Source organism: Lepidochelys kempii, chromosome 14, assembly GCF_965140285.1.
Source record: "Lepidochelys kempii isolate rLepKem1 chromosome 14, rLepKem1.hap1, whole genome shotgun sequence".
Taxonomy (NCBI): domain Eukaryota; kingdom Metazoa; phylum Chordata; order Testudines; family Cheloniidae; genus Lepidochelys; species Lepidochelys kempii.
The window spans coordinates 48,347,523-48,366,540 of NC_136393.1; the positions used below are offsets into that span (position 1 = coordinate 48,347,523).

General features: G+C 47.0%; 1 protein-coding gene across 1 annotated transcript; it reads right to left on the bottom strand.

Moving 5' to 3' along the window:
* Positions 1–248: 248 nt before the first annotated feature.
* On the bottom strand, positions 249–15,740 carry LOC140897947 (zinc finger protein RFP). The gene is made up of 7 exons (XM_073311241.1): positions 15,324–15,740; positions 11,464–11,559; positions 10,292–10,522; positions 8,631–8,653; positions 4,586–4,701; positions 2,559–2,591; positions 249–823 (listed from the first exon to the last, which is right to left on the bottom strand). The coding sequence occupies exons 1-7, from the start codon at positions 15,738–15,740 to the stop codon at positions 249–251; spliced, it is 1,491 nt and encodes a 496-aa protein (XP_073167342.1).
* Positions 15,741–19,018: the final 3,278 nt, after the last annotated feature.

The window sequence follows — 19,018 nt, forward strand, 5'->3', positions numbered from 1 at the left end:
CCCTCCTTCCTTGGTGGGACTCCCCCCTCCCCCACAACTCCACACCGAGTTGGCCTCCTAGGAGCATAGAGACCCAGCCTAGAGCGCCGCCTCACACGGACCTCCACAGCCATAGAGCTACGGGGAGAGCGTCACCCCCCTTCAGCCCTGTCTGTGCAGGGGGGGAGGACTGGCGGAGTCCTCCAGGTCATAGAGATCAGGAGGCAGGGGGCTAGAGGAGCCTGTTTCGGGGGGACAGAGAGGGAAGCTCAGGGACACAGTGTGAGTTGGCAGCGTCGGCCCAGGGAACGGTACAGTAAAGGAGAAGATCTTCCCTCGAATCCCGCGCAGAAGAGCGGGCGGATTCGGTCCCCGGCGAAAGCGGCCGGCGGGAAAGTGACGATCGGGTCCCCGCGACCAGCATCGAAAAACGCCACCCGCCCCCCTTCACAGTCCAGATAAACCCGGATCCTGCGGGGTGCCTGGCTCGGGGAGAAGGGGGTGAGATCATCAGGGGACGTGAGAGCCCGGGACTGATCTCCTCTGCCCTGCACAGCCCAGATCCCCTGCTCAGGGGTAAAGCCGATCCGTCCCTTCCTGCCCACGGACTCTCTGGCCACCCCCACAGCCCAGACTCCCCTCCACTCCCCCTCCACCTCCACCTCCACCTCCCAGTAGTGTCGGCCCGAGGTGAATCCCTCACAGCCCAGCACGCAGGGCTCATAGTCAAATCTCTCAGGGCTGTGGGGCAGAGCCTGCCGCGTGCGTCCCCATGTCACACGTCTCCGACCCTCAGACAGGATGAGTTGGCGATGGGCCGTGTCTGGATCCAGAGTCACCTTCGCTGCAGAGAGAGAATCAGAGGGTGAGGGGCAGAGCTCAGCCCTGGGGCAGGGGTCTGATCGTGTCAGTCACAGAACCTGCCCCAGCGGGGGAGTGAGTCAGAGAATCTCCCCCGTCCAGGATTTACCCAGCTCTGCATGGGGAGCACCGCTGAGATCTCAGCCATGTGCAGGGGGGGATTCACACCCCTGACAGAGCCAGTTCAGTGTCAGAGTGAAGGGATCAGCTCAGCTGAGCCAGGCCCCCAAACCCAGAGTCTGAGGCCTGGTCTACACTACGAGTTTATGTCGGATTTAGCAGCATTAAATCCGAATTAACCCTGCACCCGTCCACACAACGAAGCCATTTTTTCAACATAAAGGGCTCTTAAAACCGATTTCTGTACTCCTCCCCAACGAGGGGATTAGCACTGATATCTACATCACCGTTTCGAATTAGGGTTAGTGTGGACGCAATGCGAAGGTATTGGTCTCTGGGAGCTATCCCACAGTGCACCATTGTGACCGCTCTGGACAGCACTCTGAACTCAGATGCACTGGCCAGGTGTACAGGAAAAGTCCCGGGAACTTTTGAATCTCATTTTCTGTTTGGCCAGGCGAGCCCATCAGCACAGGTGACCATGCAGTCCCAGAATCGAAAAAGAGCTCCAGCATGGACCGAACGGGAGGTATCGGATCTGATCGCTGTATGGGGAGAGGAATCCGTGCTATCAGGACTACGTTCCAAAAGACGAAAAGCCAAAACATTTCCAAAAATCTCAGAGGCCATGAGGGACAGAGGCTACATCAGGGACGCAACACAGTGCCACATGAAACTTCAGGAGCTCAGACAAGCGTACCAGAAAACCAAAGAATCAAACGGACGCTCCGGGACAGAGCCCCAGACATGCCGCTTCTACGCTGAGCTGCATGCAATTCTAGGGGGGGCCGCCACCACTACCCCACCCCGTCCGTGGACTCCGAGGATGGGATACTCTCCGCCATGGCTGAGGACTTTGCAGATGGGGAAGATGAGGAGGAGGACGAGCTTGGGGAGAGCACACAGCACACAACACACACAGTTATTCCATCCTTGTGCTTGGGGGAAAGACAAGGGGGGTTAGAGGGAGGTGGTTTTAAGCTTTGTCCTTCCTTTAGTCTACCTGGCTCCTAGTTACAGGGGCCTCAGGGCTGCAAAGCAGAGAGCAGCCATAGTGTGATGCATCCTGTCTATGCCCCCAGCTAATATGTGATGTCTACCTAACCCCTTTTGACATTTTTAGCATTTTTTTCTTTTCACTTATAAAGTAGAGAGATAAAACAGAAATGTATATTTTTAAATGTTGAATTTTCCTATTCTTCATTGTACCACTTGTGCATTTGCTAATAATAATCATATGGCCAGGGGATGTGATGTATGTGCATAAAGAGTTCTGAAAATGAGGGGAGATGTTCCTCTCTGATTTTCCAAAAGGCTCATTTTTAAACTCTTAGATCTCTATGGAGATACACTGCTCGCCCCCTCGCCCGCACCCCAGCCCAGCTCGTTAACCCAACCACTAGTTAAAAGTTCTAAATTATAATAGAGAAAAGAATCTACTTTTCTGTTTTTAGGAAAGATCTGGGTAGCCACCAGTAATATGGTGTTTGGCTCCTGTCAAATGCAAAATTGAAACAAAACTTGAAATATGGCGCTGCCAATGAGCCACCATAATTCATATGAAAGTTTTCACTCACGCTTTTATACGAGAAATTTACCTTTGTCCAACTGCTGTCTAGACGACAGTGAGTCTAGAGGAAGAAAAGGATGAAAAAGACAAAATGTCAGGTTGTTGTGTTTATGAATATATTCACATTGTTAATGTTCTAACACAAAAGCCAAATGAAAAGAAAACAAACTTTATGAAGTTCTAGTTAAGGAGGTTAAGTGCAATTCAGACCAATACAAACCATTACACACATCACTAAAAATAACCACAAACATTAAAAACAAAAAGAAAAGGAGGACTTGTGGCACCTTAGAGACTAACCAATTTATTAGAGCATAAGCTTTCGTGAGCTACAGCTCACTTCCTCAGATGCATATCGTGGAAACTGCAGCAGGCTTTATCAAAACAAAAACAAAGCACATTACCTAAGATTACATGACATAGTCAGAGATGTTTTACACAGCAATTAGACACCTGTGGCTGGCCCATGACAGCCTGTAACAAAGCGGCCTCTGGCAAGACACTACTGAGAGTATCAATTCAGGACAAATTGCTTAGAGAAGGGCAGTCACAGCCCAAGGCTAGGACGGCACACCAAACCAACCAACCAGAGAGGACTTCGGTCTCACCCTACTGGCTAACCAGAAGTCATACAAGCAATTCCCTCAGACACTCCCATTTCCCAGTATCACCACCAGTGCCACTCCTTATGGGGATGAATGGTTATGAAAACCAATACTGCAGAAAAAGGAAAAAAAGGTCATAAGGTGTATCTGCCTTCTCTCAATGGGTCACTTGTAGAGCTGATGGTCCTTAATGGGCCATCAAGCAGGCTAGGCAGTGCTCATGCCAAACTGTCTGAGGTGTCACTCAGAAGCATAGCACAAGTTTGAAATGATACATGCATACAGATAGCATAATCATAACCAGCAAATCATAACCTTTTCATAGAGACCTTACTTGACCTCCTTTGTAAAAGATTTGGTGCCACTATAGGACCTTGGTTCCAACAATGATCTGTAAGGTCACACAGCCAACTTGGGCTCGCAGACCTCGGGGAATGGGGCTGTTTGATTGTGGTGTAGATGCTCGGGCTTCAGCAGAAGCCTGGGCTCTGGGACCCTGTGACGGGAGAGGGTCGCAGAGCCCAGGCTCCAGCCCCAGCCCAAACCTCGTGAGCCTGAGTCAGCAGCCATGGGCCAGCCACAGGTGTTTAATTGCTATGTAGACAAATCCTCTGAAACCCACACATAATTCACAGACAGACCAATACACAGAAACTTTCTCACTGATTAGATTCAATCAACATTAAATCTGCCCCTGTACCATTAGAACTTAGTAAACTTGGCTCATCCTTCCTGACAGACCTGATGGTCTCATTATCTCCAGCTCAGGGGGATAAAAGGTGGAGAATCTCTAAAGCGGGGGTGTGGAACCTACGGCCTGCAGTCCAGATCCAGCCTGTTGCTAAATTTCATCCGTCCCGCAGCACCACTTCCCTCCCCTGCCGCAGGGATGGAGCCACAAGTGCCGACTCGCCCTGCCACGGGACGGGGGAAGCCCCGAGTCTCTGTGAAGAGCTGCAAGAACGAGGAGTGGAGAGGGTGCTGTAACACCCCCCAGGTTTTGCGCATGGTCTTGAGCCTCCATGCACCCTCTCTGTCCCTCTGCGGGTGAGTGGCCCAGGATTGATTTTTTTCTGTGGGTCAATGGCCTGTGATAGAAAAAAGTTTCCTCACCCCTGCTCTAAAGCAAGAGAGGGACTCTGATGACACAGGAGGACTTCCAGACAAAAAATCCAAACAAACATACTTCAAAAACAGTTAATTCAGCAGAAAGCTCAAGCTCAGGTTAACGTTCATAGCTGCTAGGAAAGGAAAATCCCCAGGGAGTTCAAATTTAGGACCCTAACCCAGTGTGTATGCGCCGCATTGAGAGCTGAGGAGGGAATTCATAGGTTCTGAATGATTAGTTGACTATCTCCGTCCACAATTATTTTTCCTCAGACATGTCCCCAGCTCTGTCAATTATCAGTGTAATATATGTGAGAAAATTCCCCAGGTGACTGTTTATTACCTTTGAATTTCTTCATTATGGTCTCCAGAGACGCATTCCTTTGAGAAGATTCCCAGATTCTCCATTTCAGTTCCGAAGAAAAGGCCACTGGGTTCTGAAACTTCTCCCTCTCAAATCTGAAGAACAACCCAGTGTTACTCCTTGTGGAGTCCGTTCATATTTGTGTTTTACTAAAATGTATTTTATTCTAGCGAATGGTTGTAGCTCAGCCGACCGTGGAGGATTAAATTCTCTCTGGTCCCAGGAATACGTCCAATACCAGTTTGACACGACAAGCTTCCCCTTCATTTTGGTGAGACCGACATTGGAAAACTGCATCCAGGTCTGGTGTCCCCATTTTAAAACGGACGTTGAAAAAATGGAGATGGTGCAGAGAAGACCCTCAAAAATTATTTCAGGGCTGGGGTAAAAATGCCTTGCACTGAGAGCACCCTGGCACTTGCGTATGGGGCATAAATACCATCACGGGGAGAAAATACTTGGTACTAAAGGGCTCCTCAGTTTAGCAAACAAAGGCACAACAAGGACCAATTGCTGGAAGCTGAAGCCAGAGAAATTCAAATGGGAAATAAGACAGACTTTTTAAGAGTGTGGGTGAATTAACCATTGGAAGAAACTGCCAAGGGAAGTGGTGGATTCTCCATCTCTTGATGCTCTCTCAGTTTTAACCTGCCTTAAAGGCAAGTGATGGGGGGAGGGGGTGGAGAGGAGCGAGCAGGGGGTGGGATTTCAGGGGAAGAGGCAGAGCAAGGGTGGGGCCATGGTTTGGGCACTGGTGGCCCCCACACTTCTAGGGAGCTTCAGGCGTTACTGTCTCTTGATGTCTTTAAATCTAGACTGAATGGCTTTCTGGACGGTGCTTTAGTCGATGCATGTTAGGATTTAGTCAAATACAAATTATTGGGTTGAATACAGGAATAACTGGGTGAAATTTAAGTACCTGTGATACATAGGCACCGACTCTGTGTGTGCTCCGGGGCTGGAGCACCCACGGAAAAAAAATCGTGGGTGCTCAGCCCCACCAGCAGCCCCACAGATCAGCTTCCCCCCACTTCCCGCCAATGCCTCCTGCCTGTTAGCAGGCCCTGCCGATCAGCTCTTCCCCCTGCCTACCAGGACCTCCTGCCCACCGGGGATCAGCTGTTTAGTAACGGAAAGGAGGCCCTGGGGGGGAGAGGGGTCGAGCAAAGGCGGGAAGAGGTGGGGCATGGCAGGAAGAGGCAGAGCAGGGCCTTGTGGGGAAGAGGTGGAGTGGGGGCAGGGTCCGGGGCCAAGCAGGGGTCGAACACCCCCAGGGGAAAGAGAAAGTCAAAGCCTGTGCTGTGATATACAGGAGGTCAAATGTGATGATCTTACGGTCCTTTCTGGCCTTCAACTTTATGCATCTATGAAACTCAGTAATACCATGTGGCAATGAGTTCCATGGGTTAATTATGAATCGTGTAAAAAAAAGTATTTCCCTTTCTCAGCTTTACACTAGTTGCCTTTCAGCTGCACTGAATGTCCCCTTGTTCTTGTATTGTGAGTGTGGGAAGCAGGATCCCCTGACATATCCTGACACCATTTAAGGGAGATAATTAGTGACAATCCTTGTGGTGATGTCGATATCCATCATACCAGGACCTGGAGTGAGACCCATTAACCCATTTCAAAGATAATTTATGTTCTTATTTCGTTCTTTGGATACATACAATGGTCAGTCCACTAGCACAGGGGTTCTCAGCTTACAAAGGCGAGTGTGTGTCCACTCCACCCTGAGCAAGTGGCAAACGACTTAATGAACTTGCACTGTCCAACGGAGCCTTGAGCAGGGTGAGTCGGTGCAGTTCTGGGGGGCAGGGCTGGAGCTGGGGGGAACTGGCTGGTGCCTTTCTATTGCCGCTTCATCAATGGCTGGGAGGTGAGTCGTGTAACACAGCTGGGCGTGTCCCTGCCCGTGGGCGTGTCCCTGCCCGTGGGCGTCTGCGTAAGCGCAGGGCCTGTCAGGTTTGTAGGTTGACATCAACATCAAGGTGCGAGAGGCAGCCCAGGTCGGGGATTTGGAGAGCTCAGCAGTCCCACCGTCCAGGTTGCACCCCGGCAACCCCGTCACACTGATGTAAATCTCCCTTGTTGCAAATTAAACCAATTACTTCTTGTTCTACCCACACTGGACTTGAAGCACGAGTGATCACCGCTCTCTGTAGAACAGTCTCAGACATAGTTGAAGACTGTTATCAGGCCCTCCCTGAGTCTTCTCTTCTCTAGACTAAACATACCCATTTATTTCAACCTTTCCTCACAGCTCGTCCATTCTAAACCTCTGATCATGTTTGTTGCTCTCGTCTGAAATCTCTCCAATTTTCCCCCATCTTTCTGAAAGTGCGATGCTCAAAACAGGACATGGTATTCCAGCTGAGGCCTCACAGTGGCAAGAAGGGTGGAACAACGTCCACCTGGGTCACTCCTGTTAATATGCCATATGACAGTCTCGTTAATACATCTGTGATGGGATGTTCACCCCACATCAGCCCCCAAAAAGGATGAAAGAAGCTGAGAAAGAGGAGATTAGTGAGACAGGCCACACATGAGCGGTTTAGGCCAGAGAAGCAACCCCTAATTGGAAGATGAAGCTCAGCTGAGCAGTTGTGGGCTGGGCTAGTAGAAAGCCAGGAAACTGGCAACAAAAATTGGCTGCAGTGAGAAAGTTTAAAGCCACCCTCTGTGCATTAGTGAGGGAAAGAGGGAACCCAGGGGAAGAATAGCATGCTCGGAGCCTGGCCCTGAAGGAAGGGAGTACTTAGAATCATAGGGCTAGAGAGGACTTCAAGGGTCATCTAGTCTAATCCCTATAAGAGAGAAGGGTGGAGAAGAAAGCCTATGGGAGGTGAGTAGGAAGCAGCCCAGGGAGAGAGCAGACCTTGCCTGCATGTGGCCTACCATGGTCCCTGGGCTGGAACCCGAAGCAGTGGACAGGCTCAAGTTCCCCTACCAGCCACTGATGGAGGGGAATTGCCTGGACAGTGGGACCAGGGAGACTCTATACCACAGAAGGAGAAACCATTTAGTGATCAGGCTGGAGGGCCGAAGAGGAAGCTGCAGCTCCTGGAGCGAGAGATGAGGCTGCAGAGTGACAGAGAGCACACCTGGGGGAGAGACTGCAAGGGGAGGTGTTGGACCTGGAAGCAGAACAGAACAGCCAGGAGGAGTCAACACCTGCCGTGAATACAGCAACCTGGGACAACATCCCAGAATGACGTTTGCCTTTTTCACAACAGCATCGCACTTCTGACTCATTCAATGTGTGATCCACGTGAACCCCCAGATCTTTTTCCACAGTACTGCTGCCAGCCCAGTTATTCCCCATTTTGTAATTGTACATTCGATTTTTCCTTCTGAAGTGCAGTACTTTGTCCTTATTGAATGTCCCCTTAAATGTATTGTAATCCTTCCTCCCTCCGCCCTTGTTCTCGTGTGTCTATTTAGAATGTAAACTCGTTGGGGGCAGGGACTGTCTCTTTGTATATGTCTGTGCAGCACCCAGCATGCTGGGCCCTGATTTTCCCTTGAGCCTCTCGGCCCTGCCATAATACTACTGATAAAAGCACATTATAAAGTCCTTAGGGCAGGGAATGTCTCTTCTAGCATATCTGTTGCCACGCCAAGCCCACTGATAGAGCTCACGGCATAATAAGAAACAATTAATAAACAGCTCATTGAATAGTCATCAGACGGCCCTGACTATCCATCCCTACCAACCTAGGTGGAGATGAAGTCTATGACCTAGAAATGAAAAACTCATTCTCCATCCCCAATTTCCTGAGGTCTCTGTTCCACCAGAAGCACTACAAATAACTCTATCTGTAGGTAAATCACTCTTTTCTCAGGCTGCTCTATTCTGGAGTCTAGTCCAACATGACAACAGCCTCAAGATTAGATTTAACAGAGGGAGATTGGGAACCACCCCCACAGTCTTCACTGCTGGACCACGGGGAGCCAGGTCTCATGTCCAAAATCACTTCTCTGCCCAGGGAAGTGAAAGGGAGAGTGAGAAGGAGCCACCTACCTGCTCAAGATGCCTTTGATGTCCTAGAGGAGAAAGATAAAAGGAAATTCAGTCCCATTGATCACATACTGGGGATCCCTTCTGCTCTGGAGGGGATTCACTTTGTCTTCACAGTTTTGAGTTTCCAAGTGAAATTATATTTGTTCTTTATTAATAAAAACAAAAATATCAAACATGTTGCCTTTGCTCTTTTGGATAAGTGCTCTGACTGCAGGATCTGGGCCCAGGAAGTTTGTCTATGGAGGCACACTACCTCTTCATAGAGTGACATTTGGATAACCAGCTGGCACATGGAATCAGAGGGCTCAGTCTTACGATGTGTTGAACAAGGATCTTCCTAACACACAGGTTTGGGGAAGATCCACTCCTAGAGACTCCAGTGGGTCCAGAGGGAGGGATGCCCCCAGGCTGTGCTGCTTCAATGCTTTAAACTTTCTCCCCACTGCCCCATAAACATTCGCAAGGCCCATCCTGTGGACTTCTTGACCTCCACAGGAAGTTGGGGCTGGGTGAGAACAATGAGGGTTGGGTACAGAGTAACAGCGGGCCAATCACTGCCCTACACGCCAGGTTCAATGCAGGAGATCTGGGAAGTGAAGAACACTGCCCACAGCAGATATTGGACACAACAGAGAATTTGACCCTCGATATCAGCTAGAGAAGTCCAGTAGACTAAGATTTATTTCTCCCTTCCTTTTTTGCTAGTTAGAGGCACTTTTTGAACATTAAAATAATTAGAAGGCTTTTGGAATTCTAACGACTACTTACACTTTCAAGGTACCATAAGTAACGAACGCCTTGTCTAACTAAACTTCAGTTCTGGCAGAAAAAGTCACACCAGCCTCAGACCTCATGTATCAATTTTGAGGCCAATCTTTTTCCTTTTTTGTGGTATGTATTAAGAGTGGCAAAATCAGTCTTAAAATGGAACAGGTTGAATCTTAGCTTTTTCCATAATTAAAGCCTGGCTCCATCTTAGATCTTCTGAAGTTAGCATTTGGAACACAGGAAATGATCAACAGGATCAGACCTGAGGTCCATCTAGTTAGTATCCTGTCTCCAAAAGTGGACAATGTCAGATGCTTCAGAGGAAGGTGTAAGAAAATCTGCTCCTCACATTCTCACGCTGCTCTCTAATAGCTAGAGACTGGCTGAAGCAATGAAGAATGAAGTTTAATATCAATTAATTTTTTTGGTTATTTATTATAACTCTGGATATTCTTATTGTCCATATAAATGTCCAATTGGTTTTTGAGTTTTCTAAATTCTTGGTACCAATGACATCCTGTAACAATGAGTTCCATGGTCTAATTAGGTGATGTGTGAAAATGTTTCTTTGGATCAGTTTTGAATTTGCCACCTTCTAATTTTATTGAATGTCCCTTTGTTCTTGCATTATGAGACAGGGAGAACAGAGTTTGGAGTTTGAGATTTTTGGAGGAGTCTTCTCCCACTAAAATTCTAAAGAAGAACTTTTTTTATTCTTTTAGGGCTCAATCCAATGACCACTGGAGTCAAGAAGAATATTTCCATTGACTTTAATTGGCATTTGATCAAGCCCTTAAAAAAATGTATATTTCACTCTTATACTCCAAAAGTGAAGGGTTAGGAGACTTTCTTTCCCTGTGAAATGTTCTAGGGTGTTTCTAACACTGTCTCACCTGCAGGAATTCACTCGCTGGTAGCTGGCACTTCTGCTCCATCTCACTGATCAGGTGACTGAAAGAAGATATTTCCTCAGATAGTTTGGCAACATACTCAGCGCTCCTCTTTTCAATTTCCTTATTCAGCTCTTCCAGCTGGGCCAGGAGGAGTTGTTCTTGTTCCTTCAGTAACTGGTACAGTTGCTGAACTTCAGACACAAGCTTCTGCTTCTCAGTTTGTAGCTGTTTCTGAAATGAAGAGATACAAACAGGGAAAGCACAGGTCAAAGCCAGGAACAAGCCAGGGAAAATCATGGAATAGTTTATAAAGACTTATGTATGAACATGGAAGCATATCATTGCATATGTATATCAGAGGCCACCTGCCAGGTCAGACCCCACATTCTATCAACCCCATCAAATTTAACGTCTGACATTTTATCGAGTGCATACTCTATGCTCAGTAGACCGAAGATTTTCCAATAGATTTTCAAGAGTCCTAACTGGTGTTTAGAATTGTGGTGCATGGCTAGAAAGGGGTAAACATCCTGCAAAATAAATAACCCACAGAAGACATGTGGGGAGATAATGTTTGTGCTTTTGTGTATTTATATATGTATGAGTAGGGTGGCCAATGTAGTCAACAGTCCCTGTCTGTGCTGTATTCTGATAATTCAGAAGTCAAAAGAACATCCTATCATGTAAATGAATTGTAAACACAGTATTCATCTCTCTTTGACATGTGCTGTGAATGGTGGAGGAACAAACAAATGGCCTTATGTTAATTGGGATAGCTAAGTACCGGTGACAGACCTCCTTCAAAGTCATCCTAATTACTTTTGTTCCCTGAAGAATTCCAACTCGACAAAAGACATGAAATTGTATAAAGGATCCTTGGGTCCTGATTCTGTCATCTCAGATCTGCTGAGTCTTCATCAGGGGAAGTTTGAGTCGCAAGACTGAGGTCCCAGTTACGCTGGTATGTCCTGGTGTGAGATTTGGACATTGGACTATGACCTATGAACTGAATTTGAAAGGAACTCTTTGCAACTACAAAGCTCACCATCTCTGCTGTGAATCTGAACCTCAATGGACTGAACTCATGTCTGTATGTATATTGATCTTTTAACCATACTTCCTCTCTCTTTTGTTGATAATGTCCCTGTGCACATTTGCTTCTCAGTACCTACCAGCAGTTTCTGGCTTTTCCTTTCCCCGTTCACTTTAAATGACAGAATGTTTTCTCTCTCTTTCTTCAAAATCTCCAAACAGCTCTGAATTTGGTCCTAAAAAAAGAAAAAGTGATTTAGTTTTGGTGCTTTTGGAGGGTTTTCCCACATTTTTTTATATTTTCAAGAATATTAAATACATAATAAAATGGGTGAGTGCTCTAACCACCTGGCTAGACAGTCATTCTCATGCATCTGGTCTCTCTCTCTCTGGTCCAAATGACTTTTTATCCCTAGTGGAATAGCTTTGACAGAGGAGATGGAGGGAGCCCCACATCACAATATCCCATAGTCCATGGTTAGGGCACTCACCTGAGAGTCAGCTGTTCCCTGTTTGAATCCCTTCTCATCAGGTGGAGGAGGGACTTGAACTAGTGTTTCCTACATAGCAGGTGAGTACCCTAACCCTGTGGCTAAAAGTTAGAAGGGCGAGCCTGATCCAGTAGGTGTGCTCAGAGGCCACCTGCCAGGTCAGACGCCATACTCTAGCTAGGCAGCCAAACGCCTGTCTTCCTCCAGTCTATGAATCACTCTGGGGCTTAAGTCAGAAATAGGCATCTGGATACTTAGAAAGAGACAGCAGTATGCATGTCCAGCGCATAGGCATGGTGATGGTGTAAAAGCTGGAACGAGCCAGTAAGGCCCAGAATGGCATTTTAATCAATACAATTGTTGCAAAAACTGGCAGATACTGTTACAGACAGTTAAGAGAACATACTCATAACAAATTGTGATTACCCTGGTGTCATAAATATAAAGGGAAGGGTAACCACCTTTCTGTATACAGTGCTATAAAATCCCTCCTGGCCAGAGGCAAAACCCTTTCACCTGTAAAGGGTTAAGGAGCTAAGGTAACCTCGCTGGCACCTGACCCAAAATGACCAATGAAGGGACAAGATACTTTCAAATCTGGACGGGGGGGAAACAAAGGGTTCTCTCTGTCTGTGTGATGCTTTTGCCGGGAAGAGATCAGGAATGCAGCCGTACAACTCCTGTAAAGTTAGTAAGTAATCTAGCTAGAGAATGCGTTAAATTTTCTTTTGTTTCATGGCTGGTAAAATAAGCTGTGCTGGAGGGAATGTATATTCCTGTTTTTGTGTCTTTTTGTAACTTAAGGTTTTGCCTAGAGGGATTCTCTATGTTTTGAATCTGATTACCCTGTAAGGTATTTATCATCCTGATTTTACAGAGGTGATTCTTTTACCTTTACTTTAATTAAAATTCTTCTTTTAAGAACCTGATTGATTTTTCAGGTTTCAGAGTAACAGCCGTGTTAGTCTGTATTCGCAAAAAGAAAAGGAGGACTTGTGGCACCTTAGAGGCTAACCAATTTATCTGAGCATAAGCTTTTGTGAGCTACAGCTCACTTCATCGGATGCATACTGTGGAAAGTGTAGAAGATCTTTTTATATACACACAAAGCATGAAAAAATACCTCCCCCCACCGCACTCTCCTGCTGGTAATAGCTTATCTAAAGTGATCACTCTCCTTACAATGTTTATGATAATCAAGGTGGGCCATTTCCAGCACAAATCCAGGGTTTAACAAGAACGTCTGGGGGGCGGGGGGGTAGGAAAAAACAAGGGGAAATAGGTTACCTTGCATAATGACTTAGCCACTCCCAGTCTCTATTCAAGCCTAAGTTAATTGTATCCAATTTGCAAATGAATTCCAATTCAACAGTTTCTCGCTGGAGTCTGGATTTGAAGTTTTTTTGTTGTAATATAGCAACTTTCATGTCTGTAATCGCGTGACCAGAGAGATTGAAGTGTTCTCCGACTGGCTTATGAATGTTATAATTCTTGACATCTGATTTGTGTCCATTTATTCTTTTCCGTAGAGACTGTCCAGTTTGACCAATGTACATGGCAGAGGGGCATTGCTGGCACATGATGGCATATATCACATTGGTGGATGTGCAGGTGAACGAGCCTCTGATAGTGTGGCTGATGTTATTAGGCCCTGTGATGGTGTCCCCTGAGTAGATATGCGGGCACAGTTGGCAACGGGCTTTGTTGCAAGGATAGGTTCCTGGGTTAGTGGTTCTGTTGTGTGATATGTGGTTGCTGGTGAGTATTTGCTTCAGGTTGGGGGGCTGTCTGTAGGCAAGGACTGGCCTGTCTCCCAAGATTTGTGAGAGTGTTGGGTCATCCTTCAGGATAGCTTGTAGATCCTTAATAATGCATTGGAGGGGTTTTAGTTGGGGGCTGAAGGTGACGGCTAGTGGCGTTCTGTTATTTTCTTTGTTGGGCCTGTCCTGTAGTAGGTGACTTCTGGGAACTCTTCTGGCTCTATCAATCTGTTTCTTCACTTCTGCAGGTGGGTATTGTAGTTGTAAGAATGCCTGATAGAGATCTTGCAGGTGTTTGTCTCTGTCTGAGGGGTTGGAGCAAATGCGGTTGTATCGCAGAGCACTGTTCTTAAGATCCAAGGGTTTGGGTCTGTGTTCACCTGTACCAATTGGTGAGGATTATTATCAAACCTTCCCCAGGAAAGGGGTGTAGGGCTTGGGGGGATATTTTGAAGAAAGACGTCTCCAAGTGGTCTCTTTCCCTGTTCTTTATTTAAAATGCTTGGTGGTGGAAGCGTACTGTTCAAGGACAAGGCAAAGTTTGTACCTTGGGAAAGTTTTTAACCTAAACTGGTAAGAATAAGCTTAGGGAGTCTTTCATGCTGGTCCCCACATCTGTACCCTAGAGTTCAGAGTGGGGAAGGAACCTTGACACCTGTTTTGGCCCAGAACCATATTTTAAACACCAAAAAACACTTTGAGGACAATATCTTACCAATGAGAACTGCCGACTAGCAGTTATCAACCCATTCCATCCCAGAACCATTTTTAAATGCCAAATAGGACCTGGAACACACGGTTCCTCAGTGACCCAGAGGATTAAATGTATACATCTAGCATATTACCTTGAGGACAATATTTTAGGAATGAGAGCCGATTAGTAGCGCATGCTTATTAACTCATTCCAGCCCAGAACCACTTTTTAACACTGTCAAAAGTTGTGGAGCAGAAATATTTAGGCCTATCTAAAAATTACCAGTGAAAAATAACAGACTCTAAGGTCTCACCTCCAGATATGAGAGTGACTCTTCTCAAAAATACAGAATAAAAAATAACATGAAAAACAGACAAGCAGAATCAGTCACAATGACTTATGTGGTGAGTATGACTTTCACTGTGCCCTGGAAGGGTTTGTATGTCAGTACACCCAGGTCCCTGAAAATCTCTGTAAATTGGACCTTCCAGAAGTTACTGGTATTTTTAAAGAGGTGACAATATTGAAGCCAACCGCACTTGTTCATATGCCACGTTTCAGCTCGGAGACTTTTACTCTCCCCCTTCGTGTGCCTTTTTTGGAGGAAAATCCAGCAGTTTCTGTGGCTGCGCTGATCCATGACAAGTGCACAACACATGCACACGAGATTACGATTGCCAACCTTCCAGGATTAATTAAAGATTAGGTTATGAATACTTCCAACCAAAATTGGCAACTACATAAAAGATGTAGTTTTAATTTCATGCAAAATATGTGTCCCAGGTCAGCAGCAGTTCCATTGTAATAGTTCTGTGCTATATGTATAAATTTCAGCCCCGAGCCAATTTGGAACTGACTTTTCTGAGTCCTTATTGGTGTTAAAAATGGTTTGGGTCCAGAAGTGGTTAATAACAGTGTGTTATAAGTCTGTTCTCATTGCTAAAATATTGTTCTTAAGGGTCTCTAACAGTATCTGCTCTTTTTTGCAATAAATTTTTTATTTAAAATGCAGTTCCTGGCTATTCCAGGTTTTACACCGTCCCGTGATTCCTTACCTTGTAATCCTCGGCAGCCTCCTCTATGGGAACCACAGTGTGTTCTTTGTGATCTCGGGACAGATGGCAAACCATACAAATGGGTGTTTCATCCTCTTGGCAGAAGACATCTAAAGCCCTCTTGTGTATTTCACACACTCTCTCAACTTCTGGTTCTTTTGTTGACTTCACTGTAAACATTCTGGAAGCTTCTACAATATTCCTTAGCTGTCTGTTTGGTTTAAAGTTTCTCTGGGAGAAGGTTCTTCTGCACTCAGGACACCAGAAGTTTACACGCAATCCCTCCCAGCACTGAGCGATGCAGGCTTGGCAGAAATTGTGCCCACAATCTAGAGACACTGGATCTTTAAAATAATCTAGACACACTGAACAAGTCACTTCACCTTGAAGAATTTTTGCTGGATTTGCAGCAGCCATGGCTGCTTCTGCAGAGAAGAGAGGAATTTAGTTTCCTTTTACTGTTCTCAGAAATGGGCTGATTCTGAACTTTGCACACCAAACAGGCGTTTTCTATGTGTACATTGTCTCATGTTACTCTTGTGAGTCCAGAAACACCTTGTGGTCTCAGCTGGGAAAGGGAGGCTCTACCACGAAAGACTGTGGAGTGACAGCACTGGACGCTGTTGGTCCCTGCAATGGTGCAGCACAGCCACCCTGCAGAACAGTTGTTGGAAAACAGCACCTGCCACATCCACAGCCAGCTCTATACAGCATTTCTTCCCGCCGTCGCTGGGTCACTGTGTTGTGGGACTCCGGAGGTACCTACAGCCTAGCTCATGGCAGAGCTCTCTGCAGCAGGTGGTTCTGGGAAAAAGCACTGTGGTCTTTCAGTTTTTAGAGAGGGAACATCCTAGAGTCATACGCCCCCCTGAAAAATACCAATAACTGTGGCAGTGACCATCTTTTATTCTGCTTAATGTTTGCCCTCTGTGATTGATACAATAATATCTAAATAGTGTCTTCTAAGCCATGTTCTCACAGGTCATCAGGGTACATACACATGATCTGTGACAGAGGAAGAGCGAAAACAGGTGGCTGGAATAATGGCGGCCTGAGTCACTGCCTGATTCTCATCAACTGCAGCATGAAAACATTTTGATATCTTGAGCCAAGGGCTTTGCATGGGGCACAGCTGGGCTTCTTCGCCTCCAGCTAACTTCTACAAAGTCCTGATCGGCAAAGTTATTCCAAGTGACAAAAAGGGCTGGTGGATCTGTGTTGCTTCCAGTGACATATGAAATCAAGTAGTTTTAATTGCGAGGGGGTTTTAATCCATTTCTCAGAAAATAACCTGCAGATTCGGACCAAATTTTCAGATTCCAGAGCGGTGGACTTATCTTTGGGGGACAAACACTGTCAGTAAGAGCCACTGTCCCTTGCCAAGGAAGTGGAAGTTCCTATGGCTCTTTGGGTTATAATCCGTGAGTTAGACTCTAATAAAATCCAGCTGGGAGACATTCGGACTATTATCAGAAGAGATTTAGGGCAAGAAAGCGACGAATAGGCCCTTACTAAAGAAATCATTTTTGACAGTAAAAATCTTCTCAGTTATTGTCCTGTCTATTATCTCCTTTTTAAGGGAAAGTTCATCAAGAATCTTTTGTCAAGGTCACTCTAGTGCTAGTTGGGGGGAACCTCAGATTTCCTTGACTCCTGTCAGTGTGGTTGTTAGCCAGCGTTTAGTACACAGACTACATTGCTAAAGGACCCTCTCCAGATCAGGGTGAAGATCAAGTCAATCATGCTGTCAGAAGTCTTTGATATACTGACTATGGTGAATTGTAACTTACAGTGCTACACTTGAGTGGCTTTGTCCTTTTCTTTCCAGGAGGATCCCATGGGTAGTGCTTTGCAATTTTCTGTCTGCCCTGAGGACGTTTTCATGCAGGCTGCCACAAGCTTCTATTCTCAAGTTAAGGAGAAAGGTCTCTGAGCTGCTTTTCCAAATTTTAGAACAAGACATTCAATTGTGCACTTTGTGTTGGGAGGTTTCATTTTGAGGATAAAGCAAACATGATAAGTAAACATCATAGTGTGTGGCAAGAGTTCATGGGCATAATAATTTAATCCAACCTTATCACTGCTAATCTGAAGGCTAAAGTCCAGCCCAGCCCTATTCTTGGAGAAGGGTGACTCTATAATTTATGGGAAATTACAAAACAGCTTTAGGAAGTCCTGTATTGTGATTGGCCATTAGACATCATGTTGTGACATACATTGCAACCTCTCGCAGTATCTTTGGTGACCACTGTATTACATTGATGAAAGGTTTATGTATGATTGTGTCTTCCTCCCTGGGGGAGGGTACCACAAGTCCTCCAGGAACTCGAAAGGGTGTGTGGGTGGGAGAGGGATTAAGGGGAGTCACTGAATACTGTAAACAGCCCCCAGAGGTGCCAGCTGCTTCAGGTCTCCGCTCCTGTGATAGGGCCACACGGCCTCCCCTTTCACACACACCCCACACCCTGCGCAGCCAGCAGAAAGGGGTGTCAAAGCTTTAACTGAATGAGGGAGGTAGAGAGTGTTCAACAACTCAACCTTCTTCAGAATACGCTGCGTCAGGGCCCTCACGGCCGCCCATGTTTTAACACAAGCGTAGTAGCCTGGGGCAGGCACAGATTGGCAGAGGAAGTGTCTTCCCAGTGCGGGGCTGAGGTGGGCCTTAGCCCCCCTCGCCACGGGGCCCTGCCCCATCCTCCTCCTCTCCCCCCGAGGACCCACCCCCAGTCAGGCCTGAAGCCGGCCATGGTAAGAGCCCAGGGGGGCCATTTCAGATTTTGGTAGGGGGGCAACTTTAACTGTGATTCCAGGAGCTACTTAGGCACCTGAAAACTACAGAGGTTTTTTTGCAGATTATTACTTAGAAATTAGCTGACAGGACACCGTATCTAATTCCTATTAGGGCTGTCGATTAACTGCCGTTAATGCCTGCGATTAATGCACAGCACAATTAACGCGTTACATTTTTGAGTGCACGTTCATCGCAGACCCTCTGGGCAGGAAGCAGTACTGACGCCGGGCCCAGAGTCGGAAGGGGCCCCGGCCAGCCCGATCCCCTGGCCGGCTAAGCTGCCTCCACCCCTGCCCGGCCTCATCCCCAAAGCCCCGCCCCTTCTCTGCCCCAGCCCCGCCTCTTCCCCAAAGCCCCGCCCCTGCTCTGCCCCAGCCCCGCCTCTTCCCCAAAGCCCCGCCCCTGCTCTGCCCCCACCCCGCCTCTTCCCACCCCTGCTCCTCCCCAGCCCTTCCCCCGCTCCCCTGAGGACTCCAGCAGCAGTCGGGTCTGCACTCACCGGCGGTGTGAAGTAGAGCGACCCGGCCCCAGCCAGCTGTGCACCGCCGGCGAGTGCTGGGGGGTGGTTCCCCCTTGCCCCCCAGTCCCGAGTCCAGAGCGGGCTGGGGCCAGGTCACTCCAGTTCCCGCTGCCCCGTGAGTGCAGGGTCAGGCCTGCCCTGCAATCACCAGGCGGCAGGAAGTGGAGTGACATATGGAGTGACAAATGGAGTGACAAATGGAGTGACAAATGGAGTGACAAATATCCCTCTCGGGTCCATTTACTGCGGGACTTTAATAAGGTGAACAGGAGAACACAAGCAGTTTGCCCACACGGGGACAATTCATTATTCTAGAAAATATATTAACACATTAAAACTAACGCAATGGTAAACATGACTTCGGTGCTTTTGAAAATCCCACCT